Source organism: Typha latifolia, chromosome 11 (genome assembly GCF_019914945.1).
Source record: "Typha latifolia isolate L0001 chromosome 11, TyphaL0001v2, whole genome shotgun sequence".
Taxonomy (NCBI): Eukaryota; Viridiplantae; Streptophyta; class Magnoliopsida; order Poales; family Typhaceae; genus Typha; species Typha latifolia.
The window spans coordinates 947678-971540 of NC_133096.1; the positions used below are offsets into that span (position 1 = coordinate 947678).

General features: G+C 36.2%; 3 protein-coding genes and 1 long non-coding RNA gene across 9 annotated transcripts; 3 read left to right on the plus strand and 1 right to left on the minus strand.

Annotated features, from left to right (window-relative positions):
- Window positions 1–175: 175 nt before the first annotated feature.
- LOC140797806 (uncharacterized) lies at window positions 176–5938 on the minus strand. Of its 5 annotated transcripts, none has more exons than XR_012110712.1 (5): window positions 5787–5938; window positions 4162–4216; window positions 3910–4040; window positions 1710–1881; window positions 176–617 (listed from the first exon to the last, which is right to left on the minus strand). It is a non-coding gene; the product is annotated as an uncharacterized lncRNA (long non-coding RNA). The 5 variants fall into 5 exon arrangements; XR_012110713.1 differs by having other exon boundaries at window positions 3910–4080; window positions 5787–5928; XR_012110715.1 differs by having other exon boundaries at window positions 3910–4083; window positions 5787–5928.
- Window positions 5939–6032: 94 nt separating this feature from the next.
- Window positions 6033–9593, plus strand: LOC140797805 (mediator of RNA polymerase II transcription subunit 30). 2 transcript variants are annotated; one of them, XR_012110711.1, is made up of 5 exons: window positions 6033–6463; window positions 7681–7758; window positions 8524–8650; window positions 9228–9313; window positions 9397–9593. XR_012110711.1 is itself a non-coding variant. In XM_073151470.1 (4 exons), the coding sequence occupies exons 1-3, from the start codon at window positions 6134–6136 to the stop codon at window positions 8620–8622; spliced, it is 507 nt and encodes a 168-aa protein (XP_073007571.1). In that variant the 5' UTR covers window positions 6033–6133; the 3' UTR covers window positions 8623–8650; window positions 9228–9593. The 2 variants fall into 2 exon arrangements, 1 of the variants encoding a protein (XP_073007571.1); XM_073151470.1 differs by having other exon boundaries at window positions 9228–9593.
- A 2653-nt stretch (window positions 9594–12246) lies between these two features.
- Window positions 12247–19548, plus strand: LOC140798112 (nuclear transport factor 2B-like). Its single transcript, XM_073151851.1, has 2 exons — window positions 12247–12723; window positions 19221–19548. The coding sequence occupies exons 1-2, from the start codon at window positions 12427–12429 to the stop codon at window positions 19293–19295; spliced, it is 372 nt and encodes a 123-aa protein (XP_073007952.1). The 5' UTR covers window positions 12247–12426; the 3' UTR covers window positions 19296–19548.
- A 2625-nt stretch (window positions 19549–22173) lies between these two features.
- On the plus strand, window positions 22174–23069 carry LOC140797231 (uncharacterized). The gene has a single exon (XM_073150517.1). The coding sequence runs from the start codon at window positions 22468–22470 to the stop codon at window positions 22678–22680; it is 213 nt and encodes a 70-aa protein (XP_073006618.1). The 5' UTR covers window positions 22174–22467; the 3' UTR covers window positions 22681–23069.
- The last annotated feature ends 794 nt before the right edge of the window (window positions 23070–23863 follow it).

Sequence of the window (23863 nt, forward strand, 5' to 3'; positions counted from 1 at the left end):
CTTCCATGCTGTTATGATGTCACAGAGTAATGCAAAAGCTGGTCATATGTAATTGATACTGCTTTAACTGTGTAAATTTCAAAATAACTTGTGAGAGAAAGAGAAGTTCTTGCATATGGCATCAAAGAATTAGTATACAGTCATACAGATGATACCATTTCATCTAGAGCAAGTATTCTGCAACAAGAGTTGCTTCATTGGTGAAAATAAAAGCCACAAAATGTCATAGAGGGCATGATTCATACCGCAAGATCAATAATACAACCAGTGTTTGCTGAGACTATAACATATTGTACAACATTACAAACTACTTTGACATTAGAAGATAACATTCAAGAAGAAAGCCTGAAGCCAGTTATTGACTAGGACATCACTCAGTTCTGAAACAAAGCTATGTGAGCAAATGCTTTCTTCATCTGAAAACTGAATCTTACTGACAGCCACAGATCTGCTTCGGTCTTCTTAGTGTTTGTTGCATCATCAAATGGTATCTGCAGCTCTTTAAGAATATTCTGACTCCTTCCATGCAATTAAACTTTTGTTATCGAACGCTGCTGGAGCCTCCATTGAGAACAAGCCAAACACTCAGATGCTTCCAAGGTGCAGGAAAGAATTTCCTGCATTGCAACAAATGGAAGAGAGATGAAGGAACATAATGGTCCAAGCTTTAAGGTGAAGCTTATTCATCATTACACCCTTGCGTTTGTTAGTTAGTTACAGAAACTGCAATGTACCAAGGTAAGTACTGTACTGTATCACATTCACCAATCTCAATTTTGAACTCCTTTCAGAACATATCCTTAGTCCTGAAAAGGAACTACAAAAAGCAACTTGAACAACAAACACACAAGTTGTAATAGGCTTTGGTCCCACAACAAACGAAGTCTCAATCAATAAAGTTTGTCACCATAAAAGCATACCAGGAGAACAGAATATATTCATTTCAAGTTTTCAACCCTAATGTAAAATTGTGACCGAAAAAAGAAATTTGCATTGGATCAGAATCTCAAGCGCCAAAAAAAAAGTTGGTAAGAAAATAACATTTACTAGGCCACCAGATGGATTTTGCACCAACAATTGCTGTACAATCAAAAGCATCACAGCTGAATCAGGAATGTGGTTCACCACTCAGCAAAACTGACTAATTAACCCCATAGTACCAAGCTAGATTTAAACAGAATCTGAAAAGCCATAAAGTTAGGAATAAAATATTTCCAAGTCATTGTGCAAAAGATGCTCAAGGGCTCAGCAGAGACCAATGGAGGGTAATTCTTCTTCTATAAGCAACTTTATTAGAGTGCATACGTAGGTTGCACCTTTTCACTATTTTGGAGCTTTGCTTTCATGTTCAATCTTTTTCCTTTTCCTCCTGTTTGTAGTACTTGAAATTATCTTCCGATGAATTTTCTTGTCAGCAGAATATTTGTTTGACATACTTTTTCAGTAAAAACTCCAAACACTGCGCACACAAAGGAAAACCTGTCTGCAAGTTTAACCTGCCAAGAACTCACATCGAATACTCTTGACAAAAATTGATTGTAAGGAAAAAAAACGCCATCTTAGTTTTAGTGGTTATTCCATGAGAAAACTCGTAGCATGATGTGCAACCCCAATAATCCTGGATTGTGGTGGACATGTGCTTGTTTAACTGCTTTGTACTCCTATATACTACTATCAAGTAGCAACAAGACAAAAGAAGATTAATGAACCTGCAGGATAGGCCGCTGTAAGAAAATTATAGAGAGCTCAAGCCAAATAGGCAGGTGGCACAATAGCCCATTGAGCTCCATATCCAAGTCCAATCAGCAATGTCCTTATGTTGTATATTTTTCCGAGACAAGCTACAGCAAAGAGGAAATGACCGATGGTATTGGGTAGTTCCTGTAAAACAAAAAGAAAAAAAAAAACTGGGCATGAAAAATGATGCGAGCTCAATAAACTCAATTAATATGCAGAAATGAATTCTTTTGCAATATTATTCATAGTATTCTGTAAATGACATGAGTCAGATAAGTGGTAGAAGATATAAAAAGGTCGCAGTCAAAGCTATTGTGAAAATATTAACAAGTGGCAATTGAAGCATAAGAAATTAAATAGCATGCCAATTTATGTAAGAAGATATATCTTTATCTTTCAGCAGCTTCTGCTATATTGGTACCACTTCCTTGTACAATCTACTTTCCTGCATATTAAGGCTGCTTAAGGGTACTTATATGCTTTATCCCTTGATCAAAATAGACAATTCAGTTTATCCTTCCTAGCCTGTCCTGGATAGAAGTGCATGAATAGATTAAAGTACAATGTTAACAGTAAATAGATAATAAATCATTCTAGACTCACGTACAACTTTCCATTCCTCTTAAATCTTAAAGTCCACCATTTTCTTCACAAGTAACATAAGTTCAAGAGGAGCTTCATTCCTTTAGATTCTTTTTTCTTTTCTCCTTGGATAATAAATCACCAATTGATACATTATGATATGCCAGCTTTTCCATTCCAAAAATATTTTAAACTGCAAATAAGTCCACCTCAACTCAAACAGCTAAATTGAAGGACTACATATACAGAATCACATATTTACTCAATATTTGACCAACATAATCACATATCTCTACAAATTACCAACTTCTCCATTTTGATAATGAACAAGGCACTCAAATTACATTTTTCCCCCTTTGATTCTTATCCTCTCTGTGTCCTATCACATCCCCAGAACAATTTCATTACAGACCAGTGAGTTCCAATCTATCATTGTCATTTAGTTATTGGAGTTAAACATATAATAAAGATCAGAAATTTCAAAGATCTCTAAGTTTTCTGAAACTCATTTCTTTAGTTCCACCAAAGTTGAAGAGGCAATTTTTTTTTTTAATAAAAGGATAGAAAAGAGCATACATGATATACAACATTTCAAACTTAAATGAGTTCTTATGATATATCCATATAGAGTACATGCATGGACATTAAGTTCTGATGAAAGAGAAGCTTTTGATTATTAAAGCCGATAACATTTTTCTTTTGAAAAGCAGGAAGCGCATGCAATCTAGACTCTGAAATATAGACCATAATACCGTACCTCACATTTATTTCAGAGAAAAAGCTACTACAAGGTTCCGAGTATTAGGATCGGCTGCTTGAAAGAATGATATGTATCAGCCTTATCGGCTACTTGTATCAGCTTGTATTTTAAAAATTACTGTAAACTTAAAAATCTATGAATTAAAAAATAAGATTTAAAATATAAATTCCTTACATGTAAAGTCTAAAAATTAGAAAATGTATTATTTTCTTAATCTCTGTCTGTCCCCCTTTCTCCCATTCACTCACTCTCCCCCTCTTGCCCACTAACTCTCTCTCCTATCTCCTCTCACTCTCACTTCACAAAAAAAAGTTCCTCACTCAGAACCCCCTCCCTCTCCAACTCACACCCCTCTCCCTCTCCCACTCACTCCTTTTCTAGGATTGGGATCAGCTAAACTAGGAACTTTGGTCAAGAAAGTTCCAATTGCCAATCATGGATGCAAAAATTGTGTTTCATCCAAAGACTAGCTATGATCCCAATGAAAGAGAAAAATACTCTGATCAATGCCTGCATCAAGGAAGCCTTCTCCCCTATGTGGTCCTACCTTCTTAACTCTCACGGCACTCTTAACTCCAGACTATAATAATTTTACCTGCAACTATGCAACTCGCTTTTGCCTCTCCTATCTGGCAGCAAGTCAAGTTTGTTAACTTATGATCTTCTAACGCATTTAAAATGACCTCCAGTTTTTGTTTCTCTTGATTTATTTATCTAATCGTTTTAAACCTTGGAAGGAAATACTCATTACTGTGATACAGTATCAAAATGAAAAGTCATCAGTGTAGGAATGACAAGGAGAAATCTCTTAAAAAAAAGATTAGTAGTACCATTCTGGTATTGGTATGACTCAAGTCAACCGAGTCTTCTCCAAGCCGGACATTCATTAAGTAAGCACTAAGCAGCCAAAAGTGAAGCTCTGCTGAATCATTGCATATCTCCAGAGTTGAAATTGCACTACCTAGATCAGCAAGCCCTTTAAGAATTTCAGAACAGAGCCCCTGCTGTTGGGGAAATTCTGTTCACATATAACAAGTGCAGCTCTGCTGAAGAATGCACAAAGTAGAAGGCAGAATGAGTACCTATATGTCATATCATTTCAGAGCAGCAGTAGCATCCTAAAGCGCATCATTGATGCTACACGGGTAACAAGTAACTTTTCAGTCATAACATAAACAACTTATTGGCGAATGAAAGGTGTATACAAAATTGAAAAAAAAAATCTACAGTGGATATCATCATTTAATCCTTGTTAAAGTTCAAAACAATTATTGGATAGGGAAAAAAAAAATTTCTAGAGCAGAAACTGTGGTCACAAAGACCAGAGTCAAATGCCGAACAAGGATTAGATAGCTCACATGATCAATAAAATAAAACTGTTAAAAGTTTCAAAAATTTCACATTTGATAGCAGAGATAAGTAAAGGAGATATAAAACTAATGTTGATATGTAGATGAAACTGTAATACACTAAGATTGAGTACCTTGTTTAAATAATTCAGGCATTTCATAGGAGATAAAATAATATGAGGTTGTGAATGGAAGTGTAATGCACTAAGATGAAGTTTCTATAATTCACGCTCTTTTTTTGCTTGTCTACACCTATATGTACCATAAAAAGGAGCATTTGTTATTGAGTAAGTACTGTTTAGGACAATTGCACATGACAACCTCTAGCAGCAGAAAGGGACTGACAATGGAGAGGCAGAATTTTGTTTAAACCAAGAATTCCCAAAGAAGATCTTCATGAGCCTTGTAAGATATAACAAAAGAAAAATCAAGCTTGAAAGCAGGCCAAACTGAAAGCTAAATCTTAAGAACTCGTGACAAAGTGTGATGTCATAGAAATTTAGCTCAGTGGAAATATGTCTCCTAGTATGGTTGTGATTTGGTTCCGGCACACTAACTATATCAAATACAGAAGTAACAGAAACTTCCATGTAAAGATGTGTTCAGAATGAATGATTCATTCACATTACAACCTCCGAAGAGGACAGAAGAAATTGGAAACCACATGCTCTATTATAAGTACACAATAAAGATAGTTCTGTTAATGATATTAATGCGCGAAGCGATAACCTTCTATAAGCTCAAACTAAACAATGGAAGGAAAATTTTGCATCAAATCTATTACCAGTGAAGTCAACCCAACAAGCATTTTTTTCCAGAAGAAAAATAACGACCGGCTCCTCAATCAAGTCGTTCAAATTCTTCAACAAAGCATAAACGTACCAGAAGCAAATTTACATAATAATACAAATTCAGGAATTAAAGAAACAAATTGAAAAACTCGTAAATTCACGAGCAAACTACTGCCTTCTACAAGAACACAAATAAGCCATTAGATAAATTTGGCTTCAAGATCACAGTAACCAAAAAATAATAATTAAAGGCGACTTAAGAGAAGGCCTCTCTCATTAGATAATCATCAGAAGTCATAGCATACTCCTCCCACACCACCAAAATGCTATCAAAGACGAGAACAAATCGCTGCCGGCGAGGAATCCAACAGACAGGAGGCTACCAAAGAAGCCCAAACCTTCCTTCCTACTTACCTCAGAACGGTAAAAAAGCTATAGAAATCATAGAAACTCACGAGATTTCCCTGCCTCAAGGCAATACAACATTTGCCCCCAAAATTAAGGGTCGAAAGGGCTGGAATGGATCAATTCGGAGATTTTTATTAGAAAAACACAGGAGATTTCTACCTTATTGTGCGAATAACACTCGGATTTGAGGAAAAAAGACAATTAATCTTTGCGTTATTGTGGGATTCTAAATGGGGTTGTGGAGAAGGAAGAGGCAGGTGAAGACGTTGTAAGGCAATTAGATAACTTCAAATTTTAGAATAAACAACGACAGGGAAAGATGCTGAGTTTTCGTCTTAATTACATAAATGCCAGTAGCATAAAGTTATCTGATCCCTTGTTCGATTATTCCTTATCAGGGTCCGATAATTCTCCTGTTAGAGACCCTTTTATCACCTTATGCAGGGATAAGTCCCCTTATTTTAGAGGGCAAAGATAAGAATTAAGATTAGGGTTCGGGTTCTCCGATGGCGGGGAAGAGCAGGCAGGAGCTAGCTGTAGAAGGGCAGAGGCACTTGGAGGAGACGATCAATGCGGCGTTTCAGATTCTATCCTCTATGAACGACGAGCTCTGCAACCCCGCCCTCTGGTCCACCGCCGCCGGCGCCCCCGTCCACCTGTCGTCCGGCGGTGGCGACGCGTCCTCGGATTCCTCATCTCACCCCTCCGATGGCGGCGCGGGCGCCGGCGCTGGAGGTATTGGTAGTGGCGGAGCTCTTGATGAGGCGCGCCACCGCTACAAGTCCGCCGTCGCCGCGCTGCGTGCTTCCATCGCCGCCATTTCCGCCTCTAACCAGGTAAAGATGGACAATTTAACGCAATTTTTCCTTTTTTTTGGTTTAGTTTACTGAGAGGAAGAATTCGTGGTCTTATTTGTTTAGATATTTTGCTGGTAATGAGTGTTATGGGGGGAAATAATTAGTAAATTTGTTATCTTTCTATTCGGGTGAGTTAGTGTGGCTTTGTTTATTGCAAAAGATTTGTAAGTTCTTTTTTGCTAAACGGTCAAGAAAAACAACCATAATGGAAAAGGAAGGCCTTGTCATGCAATTGTGGCTTGTGAGTATTCATTTGGTATTCACTACTAGCTCATTTGCTTACGAATGTCGGGCAAGTGGTGGTGATAATTGTTGGTGATATCAACCACATGAATTGACGAATGTTGGTAAAATCGATAGAGTAAGTAAATCAGAAATAAAGTAGTGTATATACTAACATAATCGTAAACCAAACCAATTGCATCCGAATCTTCTAGATGAGAAAATGATTCAAGTATTGTAATCTAAATAATAATTAAGAGTAAATAGAAGTTAGAGAGATATGGCATGTGAAATGTGGCACTCAATCGTTTAAAGACAACTGACACCCTCTTGTGTAGGGATTCTTATGATCTTATCGTTGTCTTCCAAGGTCCTCCTTAGGTCTAACACCTCTCTTGATCTGGCAGCGGCACGCGTTATGGGCGCCTTGATAGTCATGTCATTTGAATAAGATTCAAAGTGTTAACTATTGATGGATAGACTCAAACGCAGATTCTCTTCTGAGAGGTGTTCTTTGATAGGGTTTAGGGTTTTCACCTATATGATAAATCCCCTTTTATGGGGACTTATTGTTATTGTTATGAGATAGTGAGGAGCATTTAGTTGCTATTTATTAGTAAGTGGGGGCTTATCCTGAATATGCTTCCACTTAGCATTGAACTGATGGCCCTATAAGAAGATTAAGATCAAAAGGTTGAAAAAGAAAATCTGAGATTCTTCAAAGTGTTAAATTAGAAGCATAATTTGTTTTTCTCGCAAACAATTAATGATTTGCTATACAGTGAGTAGTAATTGGCATGGTTCTTACTTGTATTTATCTATGCATGGTGGAGTGGTCCCTGATCGTTTTTACTTGAACATTAGGTTTGTCTCATAGTTGCATTTTGATGATAATGGAATCTATGATGGATCTGTTTTAGGTTTTTTTAAGGTTAGATTGTAATTGAAATTGTCTGATGTTTTGGATGTTATAGGATGGGAGCACATTGGAACAGAAAGCAGATCAAGCTGAAATTGAGAGATTGGAAGAACATGCATCTTCTCTAAGAAAGGTATGTGTAAGCTTGATGTTTCTTAGTCGTTTCTTAAGTGTTATGATTTCTAATAATGTGCTTGAATAAGCCCCTACAATGTGATGTCAATACCATTCTACAAGGTTTGATGTTTGTGGTTATTATGGTATCTTTCTATTAAAATGAAGTTATCTGAAAATAAGCCTGTCAAGTAGAGTAAATATAATGTGATCTTGGAATCATTATCTTGACTTACTGAATGTGACCTTCATGATAAGTTGATCGCCAAATATTGATGAATGTATAAATCTTCCTGAACAACTTAGTAGCCACAGTAACGTTTATAACTGTATATGAATGATGAGCAACTGAAATTAGAGGAGCTTCCACAAAACCATGTCCAGGAGGTTATCTTTGAATTGTGTGTACTGAAAGATGACCAATTTGATATTTCCAGTGACTTCATATGAATATATGATGTCTTATTTGGCTTAGAGTACCCTGAGTTCCTTTATATATGTGATTATGATTATTAGGTTTCTGGATATCATATTAACAAAGTTAGCAGTTCCTCCTAGTGTTTTTTTTTTTTGCGTTTGCTTGAGACATGCAATTGTATCTCTTACTTCTGGTGGTACTGTTGCTTTATGAAATATTATTGTGTTTTATATTGAATAATTATTTGAGCTGCGGTCTTTGAGATAGATCAGTAAGCATGTTGAGGGCACATGATTGAGCAATGTACATGCCAACTCATATCAGTTAGTTGATAGTGTGATAACTGACCTTGGAATTTGATGGCAGGAACTTGCAAGCAAGAACGGGCATGTCAAACTTCTTATTGATCAACTCCGCAATCTGATCACTGACATATCAATGTGGCAGAGCCCCTGTTCCTTATGAAATCACAAGTTTTGCCTTATTTAAATCAGTCTGTACACTCTTTCAGAATCTTATAATGAAATCTCAAACTTCACATATAGCTAAATCTTATGAGGATCACCCTTGTACCTTTCTACTGTTTGTATTAGAAATTGTGGTTGGCATTCTGCCAAATGTGTTAGGCAAAAAGTTTTTGGAGTCCTTAACCAGCATGCTGTCTTTATCCCATCAAATTATCAAACCACTTAAATTAGGAAAAGCAATAGTCAGTTCTGCCCTATGGTTATTAATTTTTTTTCAGAATCGCAACTGTGGTTTCATTTAAGTCACAGAGATGGTTTGCAATTTTGAAAACTATTCCCTATGGTTTCATTCTTATGATAGCAATCCATTTTACTGCTACATATTGTATTAGTCATTGTGGTCTAATACTTTTAGGTCTACTCCTTTATGTTTCCAGATTTGAAATCATAATTACAACAAGTGTCATTCTCCGCAAACTGTTTGTAGGGATCTTATGATGAGCAAAACTGCTGGGGTTAATTCTAGTATCACAAACCAAACACAAGGACTGATTTAGTATTTTGCTCCTTAAACTGCATTTTGAGCTGATATTTCCATTGTAGATATCTCCATGAGGTTCGTGCATCCTTCTCCATGGAGCACAGTTTTCAGTATGAAGCAAACTGGCTAGAGTTTGGATCCTGCTGAGGTTACATTGCGCTGTCTTTTCTCAAGGTTTATATTTGTATGAGTTTTCGGCATCTCAATTTATAGTTATGTTTGGAGTTGTAGTTTACCTACGAGCTCTTCACTATCATCATATTGCGTGGATGGAGATGGTTGTGAGATGAAGAGACAAACAATCAAATGTTGATAAGTTGTCACATAATTTAGCTTGCAAATAATTTGTAGAAGTGTTTGTAACTCGTAAGCATATTATTACTCCTGAGTGATAAAATAGTTTGTGATGCTGTCATGTTTACATAAAATGTCCATGGACAGAGTATCTTTTGAGTTTTTGACTAAACTGCTGCTACAGGAAATAATATTTACCAAACTACTACTCATTAAATTTACTCCAAAACATCTATAATTTTTGCTAACTCAATGTCATGAAAAATTGTTGTCTCACACAGTAATTCGCAATAGGATTATCTGAAAAGAAAACAAATTTTGAAAACTATTAAAGTGGAATATTGTTTTAAGTGCTTAAATAATGCAATGAAAGTTTAAAGTCTGTTTTAGTAGCATCTCAGTGTTCTGACATTCTGGCGTTTGAACGGTCTTTGGGGACATTAGAGTGCTCCTGGCTGAGAGAGAGCAAAAGTATTATCGGCGTTTGAATGGTTTTTGGAGGTATTCGAATAGAAAAACCTGAGAGTAGCACTGAATTGATGTCCGAACGTGGAGGCATTCGAATGCAAAAGTTTGAGAGCAATGGCTTTAACAAGTGTTCAGACAGCCTCAAATGTTTTTTCCGGAGCAGTGAGTTTTAATAAGCATTTGAATGACCGCAAATAGAGCTTGCTACTCATATTGGTGGCTAACAGAAATAAGCTGGAGTGAATTGAGATTTATCGGGACAGGAAGATCCCATTGCAAGATTATTGCTTTCTTGTTGATATGTATCTTTGGGATTACAAAAACTCTAATATTATCTTGGAGGTGCAGCGGCTACTAGTTTGGGAGTGGTCAAATTTGATTACTAATGAGACGATAGAGAGGAAGCACCGGTTGTAAAGAGATCTAGGGATGTGCCTTCAGGATATGCAATGGATGTTTGGCTACGACGGCAAAAATGACTCCAATTGAATCCCTAACAGCTGCACCAAACATATGGGATCCACGTTGGGCAATTTGAACACTGTAGAGTGTAGCCGACAAATGTAGAGATGAGACTGATGGCATACTGTCTACATATTTAAGAGAGGTCATACATTCATCTGGTGTTTCATGTGCTTTAACTTAAGAAGCAGGAGGCAATGATCTATTAGGAATGATTGCCATTGGATGATACTATGTTGGAGAATTTTGATGAATTGAAGTTGCGGTTTCTATATTTGAACTTTGAGGACAAAGTTTAATTTCAAAGTTTAATTTTAAAGGGAGGGGAGTGGTAGGAATAGAGGTATAGTCACTCCATTTAAGTTCACCTAGCAACTAATGGAAGGGGGCAATACATACATCATCACGGAGTTTAGCCTCTGTGTTTGAATACACAACATGTTCACTTTCAAATATGTTTTCTCTTATTCAAATGGTTGGGACATTCAATTCATCATCTTGTTCGAGTGGACTATGTTACGAATCAACCTAATTTAATTCGCAACGGTTCTGGACTCGATAAAGCACATTCCAAAGTGATATGCGAACAATTTAACCAATGGATCCTCCTGAATTTTGGATATGTTGTTGTTTTTTGAGAGAGCTTTCCAATGAATCTAAGATCACATAATTCAGACAGTTAGATCTCAAGATATAGACCAAACAACGATCGAAGGTCAATTAGATCGTAGCTTGATAGCCCATCAATGGCTAGATAGATGCTAGGTTTAGTTCTTGGTATGAAGAGGGAGAAGTTATTATAGAAAATGGTGGTTAGAAGTTGGAAGAGGTCGACCAAAGACTTGGGTAGAGGAAGAAGGGAGATGGGAGAGAGCGCCAATAGCTAGAGACAAGTAGAAGAGGAGATAAATGCCAAAACCAATTCCAATATCATCACCCTATTAGGGTTTCCTCCACATATGTATAGAGACTTATCCTAAGAACTTCCCAACTAAATTAAACAACTCCAAACAACCCTAACAAATCCTAATAAAATCCACACTTTCGCCGCGATGTGTTTGAACGCAGATTTTTCGTTCTCTGTCAATGCAAATGTTGTGCAGGCGTTCAAATAGCCGCGTTCGAACAACCCCATTTGCGTTCTTTGTTTTTGCGAACATGATGCATGCGTTTGCACCCTTCATTCGAACGCGGTCCCTGCGTTCGAATGCGCCTCGGCATAAGTGGTTTTATTGCTTTTAACAAACTCAACTAGATAAATAGACTCATCCCAATGAATCCAATATCACGTGTGGAGCCAATATGGATCGAATCGTATCATACTATCATGCATTTGAACAATTATCAAACTCTAAGAACGATTAGAGAAGTTAGATTAGACGATATAGATTAAACTATTGAGTTTTTTGTTGGTTCAATTTATTTTGAGTAATTGGCTTGATTAGAATTTAGCATAGAAGGAGATGTAATATGTTATTTTGAGCAAAGAATAAAAAAAAAATATTTTTCCTTTTTCTCTTATCTCTTAAGTCGATCAAACTAGCTATGATTTGTCTTCTCTTTTTTGTCTATTAAACTGTTATAATATTACTTAAATTATCTATTAGGTCACTAACTATCAACATACTTAGGTTCATAATGGTTGTATAACCATTCGGGCTATATTTTTTATACTCTATCTTTTTGCACCCTTTGGACATGATATAATATATTTCTCTATTTGTACTGTTAATATTTGCTAAATTATAGGATTGTTCGAAGTTCCTAAAAAAAAAAAATTAATAAAAAAAAAGAGAGATAGGAAGTGCACCGTAAATTCATGAAAAGTTAGGGTGTCAAATATAATTTCCGCAGAATTATTCTAAATAGAGTGGCGTGCACGCCGTTCACCAGCCACGTTCCCAAACATCTGCCGCAGATCTTCGTTGTATTATACTACCTTTCCAATATATACCCCTCTCTCCTGCTCTCCTCTCCTCTCTCTCCTCCTCTTCACCGATCCATTACCGCCAGATAGATCGACTCGATCCTTGAGCAATGGATCCGGACGCGGTGGCGAAGGCGTTCGTCGAGCATTACTACCGCACATTCGACGCCAACCGCGCCGGCCTCGCAGGTCTCTACCAGGACGGATCGATGCTGACCTTCGAGGGCCAGAAGCTTCAAGGTCCGCAGGCGATCGTGGGGAAGTTGACCTCACTCCCCTTCGATCAGTGCCTCCATTCCATTTCCACCGTCGATTGCCAGCCCTCCGGTCCCCAGGGCGGCATGCTCGTCTTCGTCAGTGGATCGCTCGCGCTCGCCGGGGAGCACCACCCCCTCAAGTTTAGCCAGGTCGGATCCCGATCCCACTCCCTCTTCTGATCTCTCTTGATCCGTTGGTCGATCTAGGGTTTTGTGTGGTTGAATTAACTATCTCTTACTAAAGTTATCTGGGTTTTGACCTAATTAAAGATCTGATTGGAATATTTTGACTTTCTTGGACGATCCGTCTCATCTCCGTCTTGATCGGATGGTGGATCTAGTATTCTTTTTGTTGCTCCTTTCTTTGGTAGACAAGTAAGTCTAGATTGAGTACTTTCTTGTGCTGTTGATCGACCGGTTGATCTAGGGTTTTCCCATTGTAAGATGTGATTTTTCGAGGAAGATCGTGTGGTTTGAATCAATTTTTCTCTCGTGTATTTTCTTTCTTTCCAATCTGTGACTTATTGTATGATCGACTCATTAATTTATTTGCTACTTTTTGGTTTAATAACCCTTTCTTTCGAATCGTTGACTTACTTTACAGCTGATGTTTTGGTCCCTCACTAGGAAAGTAAGGGATGATGTAGTATCCATTTGGTCTGCTTTCATGGTTTTACTGTAAATTCTTTCCTTGACAATCTATGCTGGCGGGCGTTAGGCTATCTTGAACGTGCACAATACAGGATTTATTTATGTAGTTTACTTGTGAACTAATTGGGATAAAATGCAATAGGGTCTACGAAATATAAATACATATAATCAAATATCATATTTGGATTAAATTAATTCTGTGATGTGTTTGTTAACGTTGTGTTATCTATCAATTTAGCTAGTTCTGTTAGTTGGTAATATTTTTTGTTAACGGTGTTTTTTTCCTTCACTGTACTGCAGTTTAGGGACATGAGAGAATTTGAAGTTATTGTTCAACAGTGTTAAATAAGTAGGTCGGAATACAGATTATGTCTGTATTTTTATTTGCATTTTGTAAAACGACTGGAAGTTTTCTTCCTAACTTGCTAAGAATCTGGCAAGGACCTCAAATATTTGAGGCTAAAGACTTGGTGATTATATATGCTGAGGAAAGAAAAATTGTGAAAACAATTACCTACTATAAAATAGGTTAAGAGCCCCCTGTGGCCTTATGTGACATAAAATATGATGGGACAATATAACACTTGTATGGTTGCCATTTAAATGTGTATGGAAGAACTTTTGGCCATTGAGTTGGAGAAAAATAAGTTAGATGCACATCACATCTATTTTTTTCCATGGAAAGCAGATTGTAAGATTTTTTTTTGGTGGCTTAGCACTATTATATATTTCCTATCTTGCCCTTTTCTTAAATTTCTTTTTATGCTTGCTTTTGTGGTTTGAACTGTTTGTTGCTTCATGTTGGTGCTCCTCTTGTCTTTGAAATAAATTTGCATGCATAGTGTTACTAGTTTAAGGGCTGTCTCAACTTGGAAATTGTTTATGTGAGTTTTGGGTGTCTCAATTGACTGCTATAGTCCAGTCAACCACTCTCTGAGAAACCTGCTGAATTGTTTTTAGAGGACTTTCAACTTGACTCATATAATCTACTTAGAATGTGCTCTGGACATGTACATAATTAACTAAGGTTGTACACAAGTAATAGTGTGTTTTGGGATACGAAACTTACCACCTATCCATTTTCACTAGCAGTTGAATCCTGTGACGTGTAACCTATATAGTCTGTTAGGAGGACTTGAGGACACACCTTTCCTATGATGGCTCCTTCCTAGTTTAAAACACTACATCCTACTCATGAGAAGATAGGAAGGATATGAGATAACAATTTTGAAATGGGCCTATAATTTGATGCCTTAATAAGATCATTAACTGTCATGTGTTTTGGTTCTCCATGACTAGTGAGAATGTGCGACACATTTCCTAATGTGTCCTAGCCTTTGTTCACCAAAATAAGCCTGTTGGGTCTGAGATTTGGACTAGTGATATACACATATTTAATGAACAAAATATGTTGGTGAGGAATCAGATCTGTAGAGGAAAAAATAGAACATTAGCTAAGAAAATGACAAAAACTTTGAAGTTCCTAGGAAAAGAAAATTCTATTTGCATTTCTTATTTATGTTAATGAAAGTCATGGACAGAAACTCGATGCTCACTACCTAAATTAGCATTCCTAGGTGGTCCACATCAATGTAAGGAACTCGAAGTCACACTTAGTTGTGATAAAATGCAAAATTTGGTTTCACCTATTGTCATAATTCATAAAAGGGTGGGTGAATCTGATGTTATAGCTAATATAGGATATCTATATATGGAGAACATAAATCTCAAAATTTTGAAGCGACATTTTTAATGAAATATGAGATAATCAATGAAGCACGGACACAGACACGGGACATGGATATGGCACAATACGGATACGGTGACACGGCAAATTTTGAAAAAATAGGACACCGACACGGCGAAATAAATAAATAAATAAAATGTGTATAATTATTGATACATCTAAAGAAAAAGTTTATTGCAACCGCTCGCTCGTCGAGGTGAGGATTTAGGGTTGATAGAGTGAGAGATTTCCTCCAAGGGGTGGGGGTTTGGGGAAATTAATTTTGAGTTTGGATTTGGATTAATAAAAAGGACCCAAACTTGACCTATTAACATTGATATCAGTCCCGCCGTGTCCCCCCCCATGTCCCCGTCGTGTCCCTCCCATGTCCCGCCGTGTCCAATACTTTTTTTTATGTTTTTTTAATTAAGGATACTTCAGACTCGTGTCGGACACGTGTCCCACGCGTGTCCATGTCCGACACGGACACCTCCCACTAGGAGAGGTGTCCGTGCTTCATAGGAGATAATAGGTCCTCTAGATATGCAGCTCAAATTTTGTGTTGGTCTTGCCCTAAATTTTAGTAGTTTTCAGTTGCCTTGACCGCTTGAAGCAAAATTGTAGAATCTATTGCTAATTATTTGATTAATTTCTTAAGCAGCTATTACTTTGCTATTTAGATGTTTAGGTTTGCACCTTAGATCCAAAGGGGACATCGGTCCAAGTCTTGTAAACAATTTCGTTAGAAATAAGAGCAGTTTTGTATGTCTCTCCCCTCTATACCTTGCACAGTCGGAAGCCTCATGCATTGAAACACCCTTTTTATGCTTGTATGCCAATAAGCTGATGTATATAATCTAAAATTTGTTCATTTCCTCAACCATGTGAAAATTAATCTATTTGCCATTCTAAAATTTGAAAAATTGGGTGTGTTCATGATGCTCCCATCCACATAGGGTCTACTAAGGGAAAATTTATGCAGGCTAACCCTCATCCGTGAGGGGACTGTTTCTAAAACATGAGCTCATGACCTCTTGGATGCTAGGAGCAAGCTTTACTCTCATTGCATTCTGAATCTTAATATGTAAATTCTTTAATACTAATAATAGTTGACAACCTTGCATCTACATTTACATTATTTGTTTGTCCAAACATGTAGTGACAACCACTTGAAATGGTTAATATTTGAGTGGCTTTATGTCAAGTCTAGTCACCTACCTAGATAGGACATTGTGAGAGCTGTGATGTCTCCAAAGCATGGACATGGCAAAATGGGTGCCATTGTTGTGTTTGACACGCTGGGGACACGAACACTTCGTCGACACGCCGCCAAGTATTTGATAATTAAAAAATGGACACGCTCACAAAACGCAAACCCTAAAAACAAAAAAAAGATTCCAAATTGCAACCTAGCTCAAATCTCCTCCTCCCTCAACGACGCTCCCAACAAGCTTCTCCTTTCTCGACGACGAGCTCCTCCCTTGACGACAAGCTCCTCTCCCAATGTCGATGCTTCTTACTCCCACCGAGGTCTCTCTCTGGTTGAGTTGAGGAAAGAGGAGGAGTGGGTTGGTGGGTTTTTATTTTGATTAGTAGGTAGGTGGGTTCTTTTTTTAATAATTTATACAGCAGTGAGCAGTGACACCAATTTAAAATTTATATTTTTGTTTTATTTGATTTAAATACTGTAAGTTAGTGATGGCCATGATATAGTGCAATTTATGTATTTTTAATTATAGGTTGATTTTATATGTATATATATATATATATATTATTTATTTATTTATTTATTGGCGTATCCTAGTTGTGTTTGTATCTTTTTTTTTAAGATTTGTCGTATTGCCTTGTTCATGTCGTGTCTGTGTCCGTGCTTCATAGGCTGATGTTAACTGCAATATCTCAACCTCATGTTGTCTCAAAATTATTTTTAGGAAAGTTTGAGTGACAACTAATGAGACTGTGTAGCAACATGGTGATTGCTACATAGCCTTTCTAGGCACCAAATGTATTGTTCTCCCTCTCAAGTAGGATATTTGGTTGATAAAAAGTAGGGGAAAAAATAGTACAAATTTCTAGTAAAGTCGCTTCTAATAAGAACTAATTATGACTTATTAGTGTTTGATAAAAATTATAAGTGTTTGGTCAAAGTGGGTAATTATAGTAATTAATGATGCATGCAATATATAAAAAGATGAAGTGCTTGTAATTTTTCCCTTTAGAAGGGGAGGTGGAATGAGTGAAAATGAAGGAAATTATGTGATTTTAGGAAAATTGAAAAACTTGCTTGTCACTCCACTTTCTTCGTCCTAACATCATAAATTGTTTGACTCTCAGAGAGTTGTCACTTTTTTTTTCACTTCCCAATAACCAAACACTCTTAGTCTTTCTCTTCTTAGCTCTCTGTTGAATATCAGTATATGTGTATATTTCCTTGTGCCCTGGTGATCCTTGCCTAGTACATGAAGTCAGTATATGTGTGTATGTTTACTTTGATTCTCCCAACTCTGCACTTTTTTATTTGACTTTACATGTGTTGTTTTGCACAGTTTCATTTCCTTTTCTTTTTTCCTCAATCGTCTTTTATTCCTCAATATTTCCTTGTGCCCTGGTGTTCCTTGCCTAGTACATGAAGTCAGTATATGTTTGTTAACTGATTCTCCCAACTCCACACTTTTTTATTTGACTGTACATGTGTTCTGCACAGTTTTAATTCCTTTTCTTTTTTCCTCAATCATCTTTTATTCCTCAATATTGAAGTTTATCTTTATCATCTGCAACTTCTTCCAACCTACCAAGTCTTTATCTTCAATGAAATGCAGAAACTTCTCTTTTGCTGATATCATCCTCTGCTACTGCGTTCACCACAATTTTCCTTTTTTTAGTAATATTTGTTTTCTTTGCCTGAATGAATACTTACATTTTTACATGTTTGCTTTAGGGATTATTTTTGCTTTCGCTGCAGTTAACCAAAGCCTCAGTACATAAATCACAGACAAGTTATCCAAATTAAAGTGCACCTGACATACTTGCTATCGATTTCTTTACTTAGTAGTATCACTCTTAGATGTTACAGCAGTCATACTGTTGTTATCCTAGACAGAAGAGAATGATAATTTGAGATGGATGTTGAAGGATTATGGACCTCTGAAATCTTTTTCTTTTGATTCCTCCGGGATATAGGACATGCCTCTGTTGTTTGATATCTATGATTTTTCTTGTTGACTAATGACTAAAGATTTTTATCTTAGTACTAGTTTATATGATGGTAGTACTTCCTTCAAGCTATCATTTTGCCTGTAGTTGAAAATAGGTAGGGGTGGGTGTGTGTGTGTGTGTTTGCTTGGACAGAATGGACTTTCAGGTATTAGTCTACAATTTATTCTAATTTGGAAGAGTGGATATGAAAAATAGATCAAACTATTTCTCCAACCACCTTCGCTCTCATAATTGTACTTCTCCCATAATATTTATGGAGTAGCATTCTCCCTAACCAAACACCCCCTAGGAGAGGCTTGGAGAGAATGGACTTTCAGGTATTAGTCTACAATTTATTCTAATTTGGAAGAGTGGATATGAAAAATATATCAAACTATTTCTCCAACAACCTTCGCCCTCATAATTGTACTTCTCCCATAATATTTATTGAGTAGCATTCTCCCTAACCAAACACCCCCTAGGAGAGGCCTATCTTTGCTAGTAATATTTACCCATTATAGTCTGTTTTCTTGTCTATAACTGTTTGATTTTGAGTTAAAATTCTTGGTTGATTTTTCAGCAAAAGAGAATTATTCTTCACTTCCCTTTTTCCTTTCTTTCCATTACAATCGGCGCCATGATTTTCTTTGTCCTATTTCATTTCTGTATGCCATTGGCTAATGTATATGATCCTTGCCTTTTGTGATTGTAGAAAAGTTTCCCTTGTATTAATTGAACCATGACCTCCAATAACTTCCACCAATGTCTATACACTTGTTAAACAATCGATAAATCAACATTTGAGGCAACAAGGCTTTAATATTGTTACATTTTTATCTCTCGACCGGTTAGTGACTAATGATGGTTTTACTCTTTCAATTCTCGTTTTTCTGTTCTCTTTCTTTGTACTCATGTTGAAAATGAAGGAGTACAATTTGTTACTGTGCTGCTTTATATAATACACACACACACACAACATATTGCTTTTGGTATGTATTGATGTATTTTCTTTTGTCATCTGTGAACTTACATGATGATGACTGCTAAATGAGTCATTTTTATTGTTTTGCCATAGATGTTCCATTTGATGCCAACACCTCAGGGAAGCTTTTACGTGCTGAACGACATATTCCGTCTTAATTATGCTTGAGGAGCCTGTCAAGCCAGCTTGAAGGTAATGATCATAACGGCAGTTGATGGACTATTTCTCTGTCGGGATTCATAATGGATTGATGGTTGCTATTTCGTTTTTTGGTTGTCCTATATCTGTATTGGTTGACCGGAATGGTTGCTAAAGCACAGTAAATCCTCTGTTAGAGACCCGTGGGAGTTGGAACCCAGATTGTTTCTAATATATATCCTCTCGATGTTTTGTGGAGGTGTAATGCTCTGCTTTATTCCAAGTGATTGATTTCAGTAAATCTTGAATTGATTTCGGCAGAAAGGAGACATCAAGCCTGTGGATCGATTTCACTCGACTGCACAAGCTCTTTGATGTCAACTAGACTGTAGAGTTATAACCTCTTAACCAGATATCTGCAGTCTATGGGTTTTGTTTGCATTGATTGGCATTTGATGTTTTGGTAAAGCAATCTGCTTCCTATTTCAAAATTTTCAAGGGATGCAACTCTTGTACCACTTGACAGGATATGTCTACAGCATTGCAACTGTTCTAACAGTGCAGGCCTATAAATCGTACTGCTGGGATCGTCAACATGTTACCCTATCAATTAGGTTTTAGACTATGGAGTTGTAATCCAGCGACTCAATTGGCATGATGAAATGATACAGGGCCTTGGATAAGAATCTACGAGGCAATTGAGATGGCTCACCAAACTGTGTCTTATTAGCTGAAGCTAGAGTCATAAATCTCCAGCATGTGAAAGCCCCTGGCATATGGTGGTCCAGGAAAAAGAAACCTCCAAAAGTAGTATGCTAGCAGTCCAGTGATTTTATTTCTAAAGTCGAGCTATTTTTGCCAGTAGATTCTTTCCTCTTCCAACATTCGACGAGTTGAAGGGAATACAAGATTCCTGTTATATTTCTTAGAGCGACCTCAAGTTGAAATAAAGATGGAATTTAAGGTTTAAATAGTAACATAAGTCATTAATTCATAATATCAGGCAGAATTACCCCCAATGAATCAACATTCTCACAAAGAAGGAAAAAAAAAATACAATAATAATCCAAAGAATCAAGCTGTGGACTGTTGAATTCTATCATCCACTGCTTTCCCCTAAAATATCTGTTCATCACTCTTAACTCTGCATGTGCAATTAATGGCAGATTACAACTGTTTGTCTGATACCATGCCTCTTAAAATATATTGTCAGAATACAACAAAAGTTTATACCTAACAGTAATCAACTTGTTTTATAAAAAAAAAAACAAAACAACAACCAACTTGTTAACAATCCTCTTACAAGATTACAAGACAGGAAGAGATGGAAGTGTGTTACAGTTCCATATTAGATCTGGAGGATTCTTTTTCTTTCTAATGGTTTAAAACATCTCTTGCAGTTGTAAAGGTCCATTGCTCATAATAAAAGGTGACCCTTAAGGTAGATCATCCTAATTCTGTATAGAGATTAATATTTTGGCCAACCACACATTGCAAACCTTTCCATTATCATTACTAGTGGAAGTGTAAAGAAGAAAACAACATCAGCACAAATGTTATCATGAAACCATCAATGTCATGCTGTTGGTAATACCTAATTGTCTATCTTTGTTGGATTATGCTAGCTGTAGAAATACCTTCCCATACTACATGAGTAAAGCAACATTAATATGCATGCATTGGATTATTATGATTGTATGTATGAATTCCTTCTTTACTATCTACAGACTATAGATTTCCAAAACAATAAAAACAGTTTGGTAGTCCTGCAAAGTGAAACAATTAATGAATGACATTGTAAAATTTAAAAACAAAATAAAAATCAATTGACCCATGTTTGATTCCTTCCTAGAATAAAGGACAAAAGGAAAAAGAAAAGGAACAATTGCACAATGCAAAGAGGAAAAGAGGAAAAGAGGAAAAGGAAAGGAGGTTGTCATCCACAAATTAAGCAACCTCAAACAATATTATATGACTAGGTAATGAGTTTAAAGTTAGCTCTCCATCTATCAGATTATTGAAGTCCTGTATCCATCTCCTATCATTACCACCAATTCTGGTATAAAAATTTCATTTTCAATCAAAGGATCTAATATAATCGAGACAGTAATCCATTATCGATGACAAAAGGTGAGAGTTTTGAAACCTCTGCTATGAATCTTATTGTAATAAAAACTCGCAAAGTGCAAGATGTATATAGAATAATAGCTCACAAGTGTCTAACAATTAGAGAGAACTAGCTTCGTAATCTATAGAATCTAACCAAATTTAAAAGACAATAATAATTTAAGCATGGGAACATTGGAAGGTAGAAAGTCATAACAATTAAAAGTAGCAACATCATCAACCACTGTTCATCCATGCATGTAATGGAGAGGTCATATCATATAATGACTTCATGACTCATCTTTAATCATGTGGTGGATGATAGATGTGACCCATGATGCTATTACACCAAAAAGAAAAAGAAAAAAAAGAGTAACATATTAGGAAATCAATCACTGCTCAATTGACAATGGACCCAACTCCTACCAACCATCTCTCTCAACTTTCTCTCCTTGTGTCCTCTTCTGTTTAGAGGACAATAGGAGAGGAGTAGGATAAGGAAATAAAAGGTTGTGACTGTGAATGCTTAATGCAAGAGACATGGAAATGAAGACTGGCTTTTGGATCTCACCTCTCCCAAATTGTTATTAAAAGACCAAAAAATAAAAACTATTATTTTAGTTGGAATAATCCTTCCAATTTCAATAAGTAATTGATAATGACACTTTTTATCCTTTCAGAGGAATTGCCTGAATCTTTCTGCCAACCATTTACAAACAGAACGATGTGACAACTTTTCCACGTTAATAATTTCTCTTTCCATCTCATAATCACATCTATGCTACCTAAATATCACTTCCAATGTTCCCCTTCTTCTTTCTACAACCCTGACCCATGGAAGGTAAAATCCAGAAGAATCTTTAACTGGCATGGCAGCTAATCATGAATCGCCAAGTACCCAACTGCAAGACAACATTCCTGCATTCAGGACTGCAGAGCATCCTCTCCTCTCCTCTCCTCTCCTCTAAGTAACACCTAGAGCTGCAGATAGTTCTACTTCTATAGATAGAAGAGTTGAGGAAGAGTTAGAGAGAAAGAAAGCACCAAGAAGAAGAAGAAGAAGAAGAAGAAGAAGAAGAAGAAGAAGTTGTCAAGGATGTCAGATTGGGCTCCAGTGTTCATATCAGTGGTTCTCTTTATCCTTCTTTCTCCTGGATTACTATTCCAAATCCCAGGGAAGTGTAGGCTTGTGGAGTTTGGCAACTTCCAGACTAGTGCCATATCCATACTATTGCATGCAGTAATCTTCTTTGCTGTCATTGCCATCTTCCTCATAGCTATTGGAGTTCACATGTATCTGGGATCCTGATCGATCTGCAAGCTCAAGTATTAAATTTCCCAACTTGGGTGTCTTTCTTTACTTCATTGTTATGCTTTAGTTTAATTTCATTTTAGCTTCTTTTTTTTTTTTAAAATCTTTTGCATGTCACTGTCTAGATTTGAACATTGTTGCAGTTGACCTTCTCCTTTTTACGTATCTATAATTGACTTCTTCTCTTTCAGGTATATTTGCAGAAAGAACCTGCAGTTAATGTACTAATATCTCATTCTTCTCTCCTTTTCTTTTTTGGTTGCATGTTTTGATATTCTTTATAAGTCGAAAGGAGAAGGTTTCTTTTGAATATATATCTAAAGATGAGATACAAATATATATATATATATATAAATAAAGAGAAATTTTGGTGGTGATATGCAAAAGATTTCTTTTATTTTCTTTTTAATTTGTTTGTTCCCTTTGTAATTACTATGTGATTTTATTATGAATTATCTCGTTCTATGTGTGTGTGGTGATGGTTTTTTTTTATTCTTGGGAGGAGTTTTTTTTTACAAAAATTTGCATTTAACACCCGCCTTTTATTTTATTTGCAGTTTACTCCATCTAATATTTACAAATTAAACCCTACTTTTATCATATACATACTGAAAACTTCCTATGTTGGAGAAAGTTGTTTTTATTTTAGGGCACGAGATTATCATTATTTTCCTTAAAAATAAGATAAAGAGAGCAAATTAGCTTGGATAAGGTTAAGTATAGCTTGGAGTAGGATAAGAATTGACTTAATCTAGGGTTTTTAATTAAGTTTAGTTACAAATATAACAATAAGGTATTTTCTATATATATTTGATAAAATATAGGGCTTCATTTGCAAATATTAAAAATAAAGGGTGTAAAATGGAAATATGTTAAACAGCAGGGTGTTAAATGCAAATTTTCCTAGGCTTTATTATATGGAAAAACCTCTCAACTGTAGAATAATTTCATTAGATTTTTCGAAAGTATTCTTTCCTATATCTAATATATGATATGATAATTTTAGAAAATCAAGTTTATTTATAATAAAATATTCCTCTCTTTGCTAATATTTTTTTAAAATTTTAGTTCTAAATGCCGTTGATAAAATCAATATGTCACGCTACAGAGACAAATAATAATAATAATAATAATAAATTGATATTATCGACAGAATCGAGAAGTTAAGCAAAAGATAAGA